The sequence below is a fragment of the Pan paniscus genome, chromosome 7 (assembly GCF_029289425.2).
Source record: "Pan paniscus chromosome 7, NHGRI_mPanPan1-v2.0_pri, whole genome shotgun sequence".
NCBI classification, from domain to species: Eukaryota; Metazoa; Chordata; class Mammalia; order Primates; family Hominidae; genus Pan; species Pan paniscus.
This window is the reverse complement of record NC_073256.2, coordinates 127,339,826-127,357,820: the sequence shown is the minus strand read 5'-3', so window position 1 is coordinate 127,357,820 and position 17,995 is coordinate 127,339,826. Positions and strand designations below refer to the sequence as shown.

The 17,995-nt window shown below is 39.0% G+C and overlaps 2 protein-coding genes across 10 annotated transcripts in view; one reads left to right on the top strand and one right to left on the bottom strand.

Moving 5' to 3' along the window:
- LOC117981491 (putative uncharacterized protein encoded by LINC00269) overlaps positions 1-5,899 on the bottom strand; it is a 920,685-nt gene extending 914,786 nt beyond the window's left edge. For 7 of the 9 annotated variants that reach the window (XR_010113009.1, XR_008626483.2, XR_010113010.1 and 4 more), the window contains exon 1: positions 4,757-4,890. The gene's annotated coding sequence lies outside the window, so the exon portion shown is untranslated. Of the gene's footprint in view, positions 1-4,756; positions 4,891-5,767 lie in introns of those variants that run through there. The other 2 variants (XM_055116859.2, XM_063606874.1) reach the window with 2 other exon arrangements.
- Positions 5,873-15,951, top strand: KCNV1 (potassium voltage-gated channel modifier subfamily V member 1). The gene is made up of 3 exons (XM_003821765.6): positions 5,873-6,499; positions 7,645-8,174; positions 11,834-15,951. Exons 1-3 carry the CDS (start codon positions 6,039-6,041, stop codon positions 12,343-12,345), a joined length of 1,503 nt encoding a protein of 500 aa, XP_003821813.1. The 5' UTR covers positions 5,873-6,038; the 3' UTR covers positions 12,346-15,951.
- Positions 15,952-17,995: the final 2,044 nt, after the last annotated feature.

Sequence of the window (17,995 nt, the reverse complement as noted above, 5' to 3'; positions counted from 1 at the left end):
ATGAGTTCCTTAATAATGAAGGAAAGTGCTAAATAGAATAAGGAATAAGTCTAAAGGCAATTTTACTTCTAGTATTAATGAATCATATACACTCAAATGACAGCCACAGTTTTTAATGGTTCCATATGACTCCACCTTTCTCTATCAACATAAGGGAATTCTATAGAGCTGAGTAAAAAGAGTTTAATTGGAATTTTCAACTTCAATATTGGGTTCACATAACAGGTCCCAGAACATGATGAGCAGAGAACTTGAGATGCTTTTGCTCCACTGCTTCTAAATCTTGTTTATAAAAGTTTAATTTCAACATAATTATAATAATTAATCTGGTGAACAATAAGTGTCCTGAGTCTATGCATTTCTTGATAATTCAAGAACAATTCAAAATGTCTTTGGTATATAGTAGTGACAGTGAAAAATCATTTAATGATCAATCCAATCGCCTATCTCCTTTGGAGAATGATGATTTAAAAAATCGAATTATTTAAATGTGAAATCACAGTCATATGTTGGTTATTGCTGATAAGTATAGTCATTTCTTAATTATTTGGAGCATATAATAGAAATGTTCATTTCTCAAAATTATTTGTAAAGAAGAGAAGAAAATGTCCAACAGTGATTTCTCATCATCACATTATTTTTATATCAATGCCCTTCAATGAATAAAGGCTTTGAGTCAAACAAATGTGTTCAAATCTACATCTACTATCTGTTTGACACTTGGAAAATTATTTTAACACTCTGATCCTGGTTTCTCATCTGGAAAACCAAAATCATAATATTACCTTCATTGTTGGGTTATGTAAAATATAAAGGAAATGAGATAATGTTTGTAAAGTTCTTAACATAATGCCTATCATCTCGCAGGTTTTTAGTTAGGACCTTGGGGGTAGGGGGAAGTACAAAATAATTCCTGAAATGTAACAATAATAAAAGTGATAAGAATGACACTGCACTATACATTTTACATGGATTATCTCATTTAAGTTTAAAACAATAACATAAAGTACTATTGTTATCCCCATTTTACAGATGAGGAAAATGAGATTTACAGGGTTTAAGAAACTTGTTAAGGTCATGCAGCCTATAGAAGGCAGAACAGGGACTAAATACATAAAGGCAACAGCTATTATTATCATATTATTATCCTCACCATCACCGTCATCAACCCATCATGCTATCTCTGTAGCAGACTAGGCTATAAAAATGATTTCTTGGGTACTTCCAAAGATAATTGCCTTCCCTTGGAAGAAATCCAGAACAAGCCCACATTAAGCTAAATTCTGCATTAGAGTGGGCTGTCATACAGTTGGAAGGATTTATTCCAAGCGCCTAGAAGGCACATGAAAGATGAATAGATAGAATTTGTCATATTTTCTTTTACCTTTAAACATATCCCAATGCAATGAAGGAAAAAAGATAAAGCCATTTTGTTCACACACAAAGACATTTTTAAATATCATCACAATTGGTACATCTATCTGGTTGTCAGTTCCTGAGAAATCAAAGACAGAGCCGAAGATACGCATACCTCACACAAAACATTGTCTGCATTGTTGATGAATGATAAAAATTAAAGGAATTTAGTGTAAATGTATGAAACTACAGTGAAGGAATTAAAAATAAAAACCTAGATTTTACTTAAGTTGAATTTTATAAAGCTGTTTATTCAAAATTATCCATTAATTATATTTCCCATGTCTATCTAATTATAAAAAAAGTTTGCAGTATTTTGGATATAAATTAATAATGAATGTACATTTTCCTAAAAAATTTTAATGACATAGCTGTGTAATTGTTTTAAACATTCATATTAGAGATAAGCATTAACGATTTCACAGAAATATTATAATATATTGTTCAAAAGTATCACAGTTAAACAGAATATGATATTAACATAAATATCCTCATGATTTCTTCAAAACCTAAATGAAGTGTTACATATTTTTAACAGTAGGATTTTCTAATAAGCTTAAAATGACTTTTAACTTTTATTTTCATAACTGTTATTTAGACGTTTAAAGTATGCCATGATTTTTCTTTTGATCTTATTTGCAACTTTTAAGAATATACACTATTCATTAATAAACTTAAAATACTCATAAAAATGGAAAGAATTAAAAATACTAGTTGTTGCTGGAGATTCCATATTCAAGTCAATACATGTAGAATTGATAGATGAAGCCAAAAGCAAGTAGAGTATTTCATAACAAGAGTCTTAATGGAAAATCACTCGAATATAACATCTGATGACTAGGGAATATACCCAAAGCCTTTAGACTGTCGAGTTTTCACATTGCAGTACTGAGCAACCTCCCACATGACAATCACATTCCTCCTATGCTATGTAGAAATGAAATGGAAAGCAAGACCTCACCACCCCCAACTACTTATCAGCAGTTCTCCTTTGACATGCCTCAGGTTATACCTCAGGTCAGGATTAGGGCTAAAAGCAGTATCTTTCAAGTGGACATGTTTCCCTTCTTATTCTATGGTATGCTCTTCCTTGGAGTCTCTTATTGAAATCTGGGCCATCAAGGAAGGAAAATCAACAGACTTAAGGGAAAGGCACAGAGCACAGGTGGGGATTTGTATTACTCAAGACTCTATATTTTAAAAAGGGGTCATTTATATTTATATACTCCATGTTGACTAATCATCCCTCTAGTTATGATTGCCTTGATGAGTGTAAATTGCTATAACTACAATCAGTGCCCAATTGAAACATTTATGCTGTTAGCAGTTGAGATAGAGTCAGAAGTCAGAAAGGGCCTGTTTCAAGCCTTTCACATACCCCTTTACATATTCACTATGTAAGGTAGAAAGTTACTTTCTTAGTGCCTATAAGCATCCAAGTTGAAATCTATAACTAAGGATTACAATGCTTACTTCATAGGATCATTGTGAGAAGTCAGATGTGTAGCAAACAGCCTGACTCTTAAGGAGAGGTTATTATAACTACTTCTACAGGACAACATTCATCATAACTGAGGTTCAGTGGCTTAGTGGCAGGGGAGGAGACCTGGAAGCCTCAGTCATCTTTCACTAACCTCTGGTTACCTGTCCAAGATCTCTCTCCTCACCTAAAGCTGGCATTCTCCTTTGAATGCTTTCCTCTTTCCTCACCATAATCTGTAAAGCTAGTATAGACTTTCATTGCTAATCATGGTATGAATAAGCCTTAACAGAACTATGGCCTTTTGCTTTTTTTCAATACCTATATAATCTACAATTGCGATGCTGGAGGAGTTTTCTTGCTGTGCAGGGGAAAGCTCTGCTACATTAAAAAATAATAACGATACAGTACCTATACAGAATGAAGAACTATTGACTGGGATAATTCTAGCATTTCTGTATTTACTGTATGGAAGAGTTCTTTACGGAGAAAAGTTAACCAAATGGATGGCTGTCAAAAGAACCATGCTTATAAATATTATAGTTTAAAAAAGTTTATTGAAGTCCCCCATTTATTCTCAGAGGATTACTATAAGCTCCACGACAACAGAGATCTTGTCTATTCTTCATTGATATATCGCAAGTACCTTGAATAGTGCCAGTATATAGTGAATGCTCAGTAAACTTTTGTTGAAAGAGTGATGAAAATACCTCATTAAACTCCTGTCCTTCATTAGAAACTTGCAAACAAAGAAAATAAAAACAATCACACTGATTTATCAACAAAAAATAATGTTTCTAGCGTTTTGTTTATGAAGGCAGCCTCTGACATGTAGTCCTGGGTTTGATTTGAACTGTGTGGCCCTTTGCAAATCACTTAATTTCCCTGTGCCTCACTTTTCCTTTCTGTAAAATGGATATATGCTACCTCAGTGTTGTCATTATGATTAAATAAGGTACTGCATGAATAAAGAGCCTACAAATTTCCTGGCATAAAGTAAGCACCCATTAAATGTTGGGTGTTTTCATTAAAGCTTGAAATTTCACTGAGGAAGGCACTGAGACCCTCGAAGTAAATGATAGCTAGACGTCCCACAGCCAGTTGGCAAAGCTAGAACTAAACAGTCACGTTTCTGTCCAATCTATGAAAAAGCTTATTCTACTACATCAGGCTGCCTGCTTATGTCTTTATATATACTACCTAATATGTGTGTGTGTGTATGCTTTCTAATATATACTTATATATGTAAGTGTATCCATAATATACGCTTTCCAATATGTATTCTATATATACATACTAGAAAACAACGAAGATGAGTGTGGTTCACTCTCTCTGGCAAAGACTTGAAAAATGCATGATTCTGAGATGCCTGCTGAAAATGTGAAAACCTTGAACCATGCCAAATGAAGCAGTTAATATAAATGCCCTAACCTCAAGTTTAGCACACTGATCCAGTTGGAAATTTTGCTCTGGAGCATTTACAAAAGCACAGATCCGGGGAAACGGGAATCAAATGCAGTAATTCTGCAAGTGTATTCAGGATGAATGTAATATTGAGTGTCACCGGGCACCTCACTACCCCCCGCCCCCACCCCCGCCGTCTCACCTCCCTCCCTTAGATCCTGCCACTCCCCTCTGCTGGTGCTGGAAGCACTGGGCGAGTGGCTCTCAGAGCTAGAGCGGGCGGGGCGGACACGCTTAGCCTAAGCCCAGGGGCCAGGAGCCCGGAGGGAGGTGGAGGCGGGGCAAGGCAAGGCAGCAGGCGCTGGGTAGAGCTCAGCTGGAACACAGTTTCCCTCCTGGACCGGTCGAGTCAGACCTCACGTGTAGACTAAGAGGATCAAAGGAAGAGTACGTTACCTGCGGCGCCGGTTGTGCGCAGACCAGATGTGCCGGGAGCTGCAGGTGAGTCACTTGCTCTTCCCTCCCACCCCCACCTCCTCGCCCCGAGCCCAACAGGTTGGCTGGAGCGCAGCTTCCAGGGGCCCCGTGGGTACACTTCTAGTCTCACCTGGGCGCTGGCCTCAGCTTTTCCCTTTACCGAGGGAGGCCGTCGTTACTATTTAAATTCCTGCCCCAGCCCACGCTTGTTCTATTCCTTGTCTTTTTGGCTTTCCTTCTAAAATGAGAGCTCCGCTGTGCTCAGAACACCTGCTCTCCGGGAAACTTGTAGGGACAGAAATGGTTAAAAGGAAGGGTGCCTCAAAAAAGTGCCTTAACACGAGGTGGACCCTCGACAGGGTGGGAGCTGACAGTGACACTCCTAGTTCTTAGTGACCCACTGGGTCTTCAATAAAAAGTCATCATTAATTATTCTTGTTTCTCAACCAGGAGGTCAGAACCTAAGGGAGACGGCGGAAGAAAATGGAGCGTCAGTGATCATCAGACTAGAATGAGAGTGAATTGGGAGAAAATGGTGCGGCCCCCTCACCCAGAGAACCCTCCCCCACCTGCTCACACCCCCAGCGAACACCCCTATGTTCATAGGAGGCCTATGAAGCAGCAGTAAAAGAAAAGAGAGGCATATAAATTCTCAAGTTGGAAGGGACCCGGTTACCACTTCCTTTGCTTTCTGAACTTTTTGTTTTGGTCTCCTGCGGGCAGGAGTGAGTCTCGCCATCCCCCTTGCTTGCTTGCTTGCTTGCGTTCAGCTAAGAGACATCTTCTCTCCTCTTCCTCCTCCTCCGCCCCACATCTCCCTCCTTCCTCCCTTCCCCAACCCCTCCACCCACCAAGTAGCGAGTCATTCAATCTGTACACCTCCTGGGCTGGAAATCGCAATTGCGAAGTTGGGAGGCGGGGTGACAACGTTTGGGAAGGGCCAGGGCGACCGGCAGTGTGCACAGGGACTGTGTCGGGCTTGGACCTCACCTGATCCTTTCTCTTAGCGCGACCCTTCCTCTGCTCCCAGTCTCCTCTTTCTGCCACTTGTGCGCTGCTTCCGCGCACTTGCGGCTCCCTAGCGGCAGGAGGAGGAAGGCGCACAGCGGGTGGAGAGGGTGCGCCAGGGAGAGGTAACCCCTTCGGGAGCCCGGGGAATCCCGGCCGCCACCAGGGGCCGTGCCACCGCCCTCGCGGGACCAAAGCTTCCGGCGTGTCCCCAACTTTGTGGCGCCCTCAGGCCGCGGCGACTGGGTTAGAGATGCCTTCCAGCGGCAGAGCGCTGCTGGACTCGCCGCTGGACAGCGGCTCCCTGACCTCCCTGGACTCTAGTGTCTTCTGCAGCGAGGGTGAAGGGGAGCCCTTGGCGCTCGGGGACTGCTTCACGGTCAACGTGGGCGGCAGCCGCTTCGTGCTCTCGCAGCAGGCGCTGTCCTGCTTCCCGCACACGCGCCTTGGCAAGCTGGCCGTGGTGGTGGCTTCCTACCGCCGCCCCGGGGCCCTGGCCGCCGTGCCCAGCCCTCTGGAGCTTTGCGACGATGCCAACCCCGTGGACAACGAGTACTTCTTCGACCGCAGCTCGCAGGCGTTCCGATATGTCCTGCACTACTACCGCACCGGCCGCCTGCATGTCATGGAGCAGCTGTGCGCGCTCTCCTTCCTGCAGGAGATCCAGTACTGGGGCATCGATGAGCTCAGCATCGATTCCTGCTGCAGGGACAGGTACCCCGGAGGCACGCGGCGGCTGGGCGGGGAGGCGGGCGCGGCAGAGAAAGAGAGGAAGGCACAGGTAGATTTGAGGCTTCACACAAGCTTCGCTGGAGCCAGGCCTAGCAATAAGGTGTGGCCACTTCTGGGCTGACAGGTGGGGTGGGGGTGGGGGACTGGAAAGCATCAACGCCAACTTTTGAATAGAACTTTTTGAATCTCTTTGTTCCCTTTTTTGAGTATTCTAATTTAACGTATAAGGCAAGGGACTTCAGGCCCACAATAAATATTTGGTGACTGAATAAATGAATCAGAAACGCCATGCTCCAAAAATGCATGCATAGGGATAAAAGATTTGGCACGCAGCATTATCATTTATCAAACCTAGAACACTGACTTTGAAAAACTTGAATGGAGAATTGTTTTAAATATAGAAGATAAAAGGTTAGTCCCTTGATTGAATGATTGTGGAACTCTGAGGTTACCTTGCTATTACTACCATTTCTTCATGAATACATTTCCTTTACACACACACAAAAAAGTTCCACCTGCCAAACATCTGTTCTTACCAGAAAATGGGTAATAAAATGTATTAATCCAAAGTAGCTTTACTATGTATACACTTCTACTAAGAAAGTGTCATTTAAAAAATTATAATCCAGGCCGGTCGTGGTGGCTCACGCCTGTAATCCCAGCACTTTGGGAGGCCGAGGCAGGTGGATCACTTGAGGCCAAGAGTTCGAGACCCCCCCTGGACAACATGGTGAAACCCTGTCTCTACTAAAAATACAAAAATTACACGGGGGTGGTGGTGCGTACCTGTAATCCCAGCTACTCAGGAGGCTGGGGAAGAAGAATCGCTTGAACCTGGGAAGCGGAGGCTACAGTAAGCCGAGATCACTCCGCTGCACTCCAGCCTGGGTGACAGAGCAAGACTCCGTCTCAAAAAAAAAAAAAAAAAAAAAAAAGGAAAAATAATCATAATCCTAAGGGAGAAATTCTGAATACTGTGGGTAAGACACAATCTAAGTAAAATATGAATAGACATTTTTCTGCATTTTGTTGAATGAAAAAGTCTGACCTCCCTGCCATGTTTAATTATCTTATACTTCTGTATTTTAATAAAGTTAGACTAATCACCAAATTGTTTTCTCTAAAAGATACTTCAGAAGAAAAGAGCTGAGTGAAACTTTAGACTTCAAGAAGGACACAGAAGACCAGGAAAGTCAACATGAGAGTGAACAGGACTTCTCCCAAGGACCTTGTCCCACTGTTCGCCAGAAGCTCTGGAATATCCTGGAGAAACCTGGATCTTCCACAGCTGCCCGTATCTTTGGCGTCATCTCCATTGTCTTCGTGGTGGTGTCCATCATTAACATGGCCCTGATGTCAGCTGAGTTAAGCTGGCTGGACCTGCAGCTGCTGGAAATCCTGGAGTATGTGTGCATTAGCTGGTTCACCGGGGAGTTTGTCCTCCGCTTCCTGTGTGTGCGGGACAGGTGTCGCTTCCTAAGAAAGGTGCCAAACATCATAGACCTCCTTGCCATCTTGCCCTTCTACATCACTCTTCTGGTAGAGAGCCTAAGTGGGAGCCAGACCACGCAGGAGCTGGAGAACGTGGGGCGCATTGTCCAGGTGTTGAGGCTGCTCAGGGCTCTGCGCATGCTAAAGCTGGGCAGACATTCCACAGGTATTCACATTTCATTGATGCCTTTTAATTTGCCATTGCATGTAAGCATTCGTTTTTTGACCACAGTACAAGGAAAGTAACACTGAACTGATATTCAAAATTACCAACTCCCATACTTTACCTGATCATGACCTCTAAGGAGATATTGGGAGGCAAAACATTGAAGTTGCTATCACAGGTATAGAGAAATGAGCTCTCACATACCTCCTCTCCATAAGAGAAATGTTGAGAGACAATTTGACCATTTGCTAACCTCAGTTTATTTGAAACCATTACCCAGGAGATATACAAAAATTAAAGGCACTCTGCCTATTCAAGGTTCTGGACAAAACAGGCATAAATGACACATAAAAAGATACACATAAATTATATATGATATATAGGGACATAAGCCAATTTCTCTTCAGTATCCGAGAAGTGCTTGCCACATATGCTCCTTGGCAGAAGAGAAAGTCAGCCCTTCAGAGCCTTCTCTGGCCATGCAGAAAGAGAAATGACTAGGTGCAGGTGGCCTTTCCAAAATTTTCAAAGAAGCAATGAAAATATTTTGCTTTGGGAGAAAGCAAAATAAACTAATTAAATGCTTTATCTAGTATCTGAAGGTTTTCTTGTCCCTAACCTGGGATGTATGAGAGAGGGGAATACAGAAATCCCTTAGTTTTTTGTGTGTCATAGAGCCTTTGAAAATCTAATTAATATTTTCCTAGAAAAGTCTCCATATAACACACACACAAACACATAAGATACGTGAAAATTACAATCAATATCAGTGAAAATCACAGGAACTGATTAAAAATGATTCTTGCATCCCCAACAGTAGTAGTTATCAGTGGCTGGCCTTGCAGCTGTCAGATATTGTGGAGTATATGAGTTTCCTTATGACATAACTTAATGAAAATAAGAATCCCCAGGCAAGCTTGTTGAAATACAGCTTCTGGCTCCAACCCCCAGAAAGCTTGAGATCGGGTCTAGGAGCACACATTTTATAAATAATAAGTTCACCAATGACTTTGATGTAGGTGGTTCTTGGACCAAACCTAGAGAAACACTGGAGTATGATGCCATATTAATTTTATATATGTTGATACAAATACATATTAGCACAAACAAATTGGCTAGAGATCACTATCCTTATTTTATTTCCCTAGATATGTGCCCTGACTGACCACCTAAAAAAGGTTGATGGTAGTTGTCCTTCCTATAAATGTCGGGTGAAATTACTTCTGATATGTTTTTCTTCAACATTTCTCTGACAATTAGAACTTATTATAATATAATTTTGGTAGTGTATTTTCCTAGCTAGTCTCACATACCAGGAATTTGATAATGGGGTTTCCAACAACTTTTACAAGTACCACTCTTTGTTTTCTGACACAGATAATGGGATGCTTTCTTCAAGTATTTATAAACTCTTCACAAGACTCAATTTAAAAACACCCAGTAAAAACTACATTTTTTTCCAAAAGAAAGGAAAAGGAAAATAACAGTAATTTCCACAATGTCTCCTCTTCAAAGATTTTCACCATTCTAAAACAAGTATAAAGTTTTAGTAAACCCTTAATTATTAAAAAACATGTGACTTGCATATTTGACAATTTTGCCTCAACACTACATTTATTAAAATGTAAACATAGATGACCTATTTCCCCATGTATTAATTATAAATTCAAATTGAGAGGTGTTATAGGATAATGGGTTTTTGGCCAGAAACTAGGTTTAAATCCTGGCTCTGTAGCTTTCTACTAGATAAGCTATCTCTTTATGCCTCAGCCTCCTCGTCTGTATAGTGGCATAACAATTACCATGTCCCTCTTATATCCTTTCTTTTGAAGATTCTCTGAGTTAATAGAGATAACATGCTAGAAATTCCACCCACTTTGTTTTCCTTTACAAAATTGTTTTGAACATTTTGCCTTTAAACTAAAACAGTGTTCCCAGACAAATGCTATGCATCTCCTCATATGTTGTGAATTTATTTAAGGAACATAATTCCATGTAGACACATCAAGGCCAGTTTTTTATAAAAGTAAAGGTATTATAAAGGTATTCTGAAAGATATTCTTTTGAAGTTAAACTTCAAAATACTCAATGATCTTTAAAAATAGCTGGTTAATAATTCAAGAATATCTCAAAATTTGAAGAGCAAAATTCAAAATCCTAAGAGTATGATTAGTATGCTAATGCCTTTGAAATAGTCTCTAGTGAGTGAATAAAAAAAAATGATTCTAAGAAGTATTGTTTTGGACTTCTGGGGCAATATCATTTTGACATCATGTTGATATAATTTCAAAATGTGGACAAACTTTAATAACCACCTCTCTAGTATTAGGGAATAAATCTTATGGTTCATTCAAAGCCTGGTTCCATAATGGGCTTTTCTTTCTTTCTTTTTTTTTTTTTTTTTTCTTTTTTTGAGAGGGAGTCTCATTCTATTGCCCAGGCTGGATTGCAATGGCGTGATCTTGGCTCACTGCAACCTTCGCCTCCCAGGTTCAAGTTATTCTCCTGCCTCAGCCTCCCGAGTAACTAGGATTACAGGCACGCACCACCACACTGGGCTGATTTTGGTATTTTTAGTAGGGATAGGGTTTCACCATGTTGGCCAGGCTGGTCTCAAACTTCTGACCTCATGATCTGCCTGCCTCAGCCTCCCAAAGTGCTGAGATTATAGGCGTGAGCCACCGTGCCCGGCCCATAATGGGCTCTTACTCCCCTTAGGCCTAGTGTCTTCAGAGACGGAATTGGACTATCGTGGTCCTGTCTCCCTGGGGTTTAATAAATCCTCAGATCTAGGAATGGAAAAGCAGCCAATGCTTCATAAAGAGTAAATTCTCTAGTGGTTCCATTTCCCATACCTTTTTGCAATGGAGGAATATTCTGTATTCAGGTCTATGTTATTATAGGAAAGCAGAAATTTTATGTACTCAAGGGAGATAATTTCTTACAGCTTTGGTATTAAGGACTAGGGTTTCAGTGGGTGTCTTGGGAGTTCAGACCTCCTCCTGACACACTGCTGAGAATGTCCCCTGAATATACATGTGATGTTCTCATGTCAATTTTATCACCAATGCCTAACTTGCTTCTGCTGCTTCACTTTGTTGCTATGGTGCCCATTGTTTACTTTTTCTGGCTTTCCTGTAATCAGGTTCCTGATTGTCTTAAACTTTACAAGGAAGGTGAGAAAAACAGACACATAAAATACAAGACAACATAAAACTGGCATTTGAAACAAGTGCTAAAATGATGCATTGAAATGCAGGTGTGACCAAATATGCCCTCCACATGCAACACCGCAAAGGCCTCTTATTGTACAGACTAAAGTACAAAACTCCTATCATACCACCCCTGCCTGCCTTCAGTCTTACCTCTCGCCTTCTTTTTAATAGTAGAAGTTCAGTAATTCTATAGGTGAATTAATGAATCTAATTATATTTCTCTCTAGCCTTCTCAACCTGGCCCCATCAACTAGACTGTGAACTTCCTGAGCACAAGGATTATGATTTACTCAACTTTGTATCCCCAGAACATTGCCCAGTGCTGGGGACATTTAAGTGTGCAGTGCAGTTTGTGGGTGGCAGAGCAAGGAGGGAGAGGGGAGGGGAGGGAAGGAAGAGAGAGAAGAGGGATGCCAATGACTGACAGCATTTGTTCTGTTGCAGGATTACGCTCCCTTGGGATGACAATCACCCAGTGTTACGAAGAAGTCGGCCTACTGCTCCTATTTCTATCCGTGGGAATCTCTATATTTTCAACTGTAGAATACTTTGCTGAGCAAAGCATTCCTGACACAACCTTCACAAGTGTCCCTTGTGCATGGTGGTGGGCCACCACCTCTATGACTACTGTGGGATATGGGGACATTAGACCAGACACCACCACAGGCAAAATCGTGGCCTTCATGTGTATATTATCGGGAATTCTTGTCTTGGCCTTGCCTATTGCTATTATTAACGATCGCTTCTCTGCTTGCTACTTCACCTTGAAACTCAAGGAAGCAGCTGTTAGACAGCGTGAAGCCCTAAAGAAGCTTACCAAGAATATAGCCACTGACTCATATATCAGTGTTAACTTGAGAGATGTCTATGCCCGGAGTATCATGGAGATGCTGCGACTGAAAGGCAGAGAAAGAGCAAGTACTAGGAGCAGCGGGGGAGATGATTTCTGGTTTTGAATTAATTTTCAATTTATTTACAAAAGCTATGTACAATTAACTAAAATGATAAAGCAGTGATGTGGATTTCTGTATTCTGATGATGAGTCTCTTCAGAGTACTGCTCATCTTAATTAATTTTTGCTGATACATTGCTTCATCTACTAGAATATTTCACATCACCTATAACAACTGCACAGTGTTCTGACACATTTGAGTGTCCAAAATAGCCAATTAACACAACCAAATACAACTGGGCCAATATAAACATCTTTGAATTGTCAAATATAAAATAATGTTATTGCAATACATACAAAAAAGTTAAAGATTTTATGTATCACTAACATTAGAAGTTTTTTGCACCACTAAATTTTTAAAAATGGAAGGTAAACTGCATAGCCCAGAGAAAGATAAGTAAATATTTAAGAACATATTGAACTTTGCTATTTAAAGATATTATCCAAGTACATAAATTACTCCTTTCTCTATCAGTTAAAGCTATTGAACATAATACTTAGCTTTACAAGAGAAAACCCTTATTTGATGGGCAGAGATTATATCCCTATCTTCTTTTTCATGTAAACCACTGGTCACAAATGAACTGATCTCTGTATCCCATTATTACCATAAGAGGTGGGAATCCCAAAACTGCTTAGATTGCAGTACATGAGTCTACACAAAGACTTCAACAATTGCACATCTTCATTCTCCCAACTGAGTGTAGTATGTGGAGCATAAAACAGCATATTTCTTAGTATTTCATGAATATCAGATGGTCTTTAAATGTCTCTTTATGGATGTATTGTTCACGTTATGGCTTTAAAATAATGAATATGTAAAAGTGAGGTAGTGAACATCCTAAATTTCTGCACTGGAATTACTAAATAATCTTATTTCATAAAATGGGAAATATATGTTAAATGACATCACTGGATGAACTTGAAGATCTTTTACTTGTTAACAAAAAAATACTATGGACAGCTTTCTGATTGTTGGGGTAAATAGCAAATGTTCAAACTTGGCAGGCATTTTGACATTCATCATAATAACACAATTCCTAGACATTGTATTATATAATTAAAGCCAAAACCTCTAAAGCTAAGAACTAGCTCATGATTCCCATTATTTTAGTAAATGAGATTCTATAACCTAAGAATAACAAGGAATGCATCACTTTAATACCTACATTTCCAATATAATAGAGCCCCTAAGGGGAAGAAAATTGGTTCTTGAGGGAAAAAAAATCTTATCACTTCATTTACAAAACACAGATAAGCATATTGAGTATATCTGTGGTATTAACATTTCATGGGGGTGAGATGTTAGGGAAAAAAGCCTAGAAGGCTCTTTGCCAGGGGTGAATGGTGATAAGAAATAAACATTGAGGACTGCTTTAATATATAGCTATAACGTATTTCATAAACTCTATTTAAGACATCCTATTATGCTATGCACTACCAAGAAAGAAAGATGCCAGTCAATTGTAAGATGCCATTAACTGTAAAATGCATCCGGATTTCAGATATGTAAAAATTTAAAATAAGCACCTTAAAATCTATGAAATATCGCATGTACTACCTCCTGTTTTCTGGTATGCATGGGTAAGCTCTGAAAACATTTTCACTGATGGCATGAGTTTTAGATTGTGTGCTAAAGTACTTTAATTCATTTAACTTGTTTCCACTTCTCCTAAATATTATAAAAGGTTCAGGAGATATAAATATTAGTAAGATAAATATTTTACTTCTTACACACATACATGGGTGCTAGATTGTGGCACAGGGCCACTAGTCACAGTATAAATCCCTTCCACAATCTGAAGGGAAAGTAGAAGTTAGACACAGAAGGTAAACTTACTCCAGCTTTTCTAGAACTTTCCCTAATAAGAATAGTTACTCTGATCCAGGACTATGCTCTGTATTCATCATGTATTATGCCATTTTATCCTCAAAATATCCCTATTATATAATTACTATTCTTATACTCTTCAAAATACATATTTTATATATTTATTAACTCAACAAATATTTATTAAGGATCTTTGGTGTTCTGGGGACTAGAGAGTCTTTCTTAAACAAGACTAGGTCCTGTTTTCTTGTAATTAATATTCTGTTCAAAGGTGTGTGAGGAAAAGACAGCGAAACTGAAACATTAAAAGGTATAAACTTGCCTAAATTCACACAGGCTATAGACGGCAGAGCCAGCGCTGAATACCAATCTGCCTGACCCGGAAAACGACACTCCTAAAAGTCAAATTGCAGATTTCATTCTTCCTACACAAGCTCTGCATAGAAATTTATTTTTTAGGCAGGCAAGCCAACTTCTTGTGCATGGAGAAGTTCAATATGCCTTAAGTAAAATATCAGCTTATTCTCAGAGGTGGAATGGTGCTTTTAAGAAAAGGCTGTGGTGACACCTTATAGTCATTATTAGATTAAAAATATATTATCTTTAGAGTAAATAGTAGTTGGAAAATAAAAAAATTAAAAACTATGTGTATACATACGTATATATGTTTTTATCATGGAGGATCCTAAACATCTTCTCTACAAATGTGCTGTTAGCTATATAAATGTTGTCAAGATGTAGGTATTCAGAAAGAAGTTTTAAAATATCATTGCTTACTCAATTTTGCTGTTAAATAAAATATCATTTTATTTATTCAATGAATGTATATATAAGCAAACCAAATTTCATTTAAGTAAAAAAATCAAGGCAGGAACTATGCCAATTTTATATCCCATTATTTTAAAACAGTAAACACTTTTTAAACATCTAAGAATTATTGTTATAAAACAATATTTAATTTTTTAAAATATAAAATAATTGAATTATTGTCTTTCTCTAAGCTATTTAGAGAACACTACTTTCTTTGTTTTGTTTTGGTTTGGTTTTTTGAGACGGAGTGTCGGTCTGTCGCCCAGGCTGGAGTGCCAGTGGCGCGATCTCGGCTCACTGCAAGCTCCACCTCTTGGGTTCACACCATTCTCCTGCGTCAACCTCGCGAGTAGCTGGGACTAGAGGCGCCCGCCACCACGCCTGGCTAATTTTTTGTATTTTTAGCAGAGACGGGGTTTCACCGTGTTAGCCACTTTCTTTGTTAATTTAACTGTTATTTTAAGTTCAGGGATACATGTGCGGGTTTGTTATACAGGTAATCTTGTGTCATGAGAGTTTTTTTGCACGGATTATTTCATCACCCAGGTATTAAACCTAACATCAGTTAGTTATTTTTCCTGATTCTCTCCCTCCTCCTACCCAGCATCCTCTGATAGGCCCCAATGTGTGTTGTTTCCCTCTATGTGTTCATGTGTTCTCATCGTTTAGCTCCCACTTATAAGTGAGAACATGTGGTATTTGGTTTTCTCTTCCTGCATTAGTTTGCTAAGGATAATAGCCTCCAGCTCCATCCATGTCCCTGCAAATGACATGATCTCATTCTTTCATATGGCTGGATAGTACTTCATGGTGTATACATACATTTTCTTTATCCAGTCTACAGTTGATGGGCATTTAGGTTTATTCCATGTCTTTGCTACTGTGAATAATGCTGCATTGAACATACGTGTGCATGTATCTTTACAATAAAACAATTTATATTCCTTGGGTATATACCCATTAATGGGATTGCTGGATCCAGTGGTATTTCTGTTTTTAGGTCTTTGAGGAATTGCCACACTCTCACATGGTTGAACTAATTTACACTCCCAGTATCAGTGTATATGCGTTCCAATTGCTCCATAACTTCGCCAGCATCTGCTTTTTTTTTTTTTTACTTTTTAATAATAGCCGTTCTGACTAGTGTGAGATGGTATCTCATTATGGTTTTGATTTGCGTTTCTCTAATGATCAGTGATATTGAGGCTTTTTTTCATATCATTGTTGGCTGCATGTATGTTTTCTTTTGAAAAGTGTTCATATCCTTTGCCCACTTTTTAATGGGATTTTTTTTTCTTGTAAATTTGTTTAAGTTTCTTATAGATGCTGGAATATTAGACTTTTGTAGATGTATAGTTTGCAAATATTTTCCCCTAATCTGTAGGTTGTCTGTTCACTCTGTTGATAGGTTCCTTTGCTCTGACAAAGCTCTAGAGTTTAATTAGATCCCACTTGCCAATTTTTGCTTTCGTTGCAACCACCTTTTGTGTCTTCATCATGAAATCTTTGCCTGTTAGAAAACACTACTTTCAGACATTTAAATGCATATAGGCAATGCTTAAGTACCTAAAAAAGCAATTTTAAGAAATTACTGAGGTATCTCTATTAAGAGTGACATATTCATATTTTATTTTATGTATATATTATTTCTATAACATATAAGAAATTGTTGCATTTATCATTTTAATGCAAAGTAGTATCAAGTATAATGGATTAGATGCACAAATAACTGAGGTAGGAATCTCAGTTCTGTATTTTAATGTGGAATTCTTATGCTTATTAAAATATTTTGATTAGCTGCTGCAGAAAATATATATGCTGACCCAATTTATCTAAGCAAAACATTGTCATTGGATAAGCTTAATACTTTGAGAAATATTTTTATTGATACATTATGTTAACAAGAAAAGTCTCTTCTTTTGAAATATTAGCCATTAATAACTGTCTTATGAATCCTTCAGTTCAGATCCAACAAGATATTGGATAACAGGCAAATGATGTGTTCTGATGATTTCCTTCATGATTTTTCTTTGCAAAGCATCACCACCCCAGAACTCTCTCCAAGCCATATTAATATAAGGAAGACAAATGTCACACAGGGAGAGCTTTACTCATCAACAGGCAGTTGCCTACATGGTACCTTTTTAGGGATGACAGGAAAACCTGGATACTCACCATCCTTATGTTCTCACTGTGCTTATATTACATTACATTATATTATATTATATTATATTATATTATATTATATTACAATCACTCCCTTGCTTGCCTTTTCAACTCTAGTGCCCCTCTCTTCCTTCCTGGTATTAAATTGGCAATACCCTGACCCTAATTAAATTCAATCCACTGCCTTCTTGTGCCTGCCCTTGTAGAGCAGATCATGCCCTACAAAGAAAAACACAATGCCTGCAGACTGCTCTCACTTTACATTCATGCCTACAACCCCAAATGGGTTCTTAAAGCTTCCAGGCAATCTCATACGGCAATTCCTGAGTCCATTCACTATCCGGAGACAAGTAAAAACCTCTAACACCTCCCTTGGATTCCGCTTTTACTCAGAAAATAGAATCAGAAGAGATTTTTTAAAAAAGAGTCATCACCCACATTTATCCACCTACCTCCATCTGTGCCTATTAACTCTGCCTTTCCTCACTTTACGAGGGGTGGATCGTCCATCCACACTTTATCTCCGACTCCAGGACGTTGCTACAGAGAGCTTTTCCCCTCTTCTTACTGTATTATCAAATTTTCCGCTTCCTACTTCCTGTCAGCACGCAAACATGATTTTTTTCCCATCTTAAAATTAAAAAAAAAAAACAAGCCGTCAAAATTCCTTGAATCTATTTCATCCTCTAGAATAGAAAACATCGAATTCTCTTCTCTTTTTTAAGGCAAAACTCTTTGACAGCAGTATCCATACTCACTCTCTCCCTTTGTATATTCACTGTTTATCTTCTCATTCTTTCTGGAAAATTCACATAAGTCTACCACCCCTACAACTCCTGTAAAACTT

Excerpts from the sequence above, each read along its gene's own strand:
- KCNV1 (XM_003821765.6), top strand. The coding sequence starts at position 6,039 with ATGCCTTCCAGCGGCAGAGCGCTGCTGGACTCGCCGCTGGACAGCGGC. Across the intron at positions 6,500-7,644 it reads GATTCCTGCTGCAGGGACAG|ATACTTCAGAAGAAAAGAGC; the intron begins GTACCCCGGAGG and ends TTTCTCTAAAAG. Across the intron at positions 8,175-11,833 it reads GCTGGGCAGACATTCCACAG|GATTACGCTCCCTTGGGATG; the intron begins GTATTCACATTT and ends GTTCTGTTGCAG.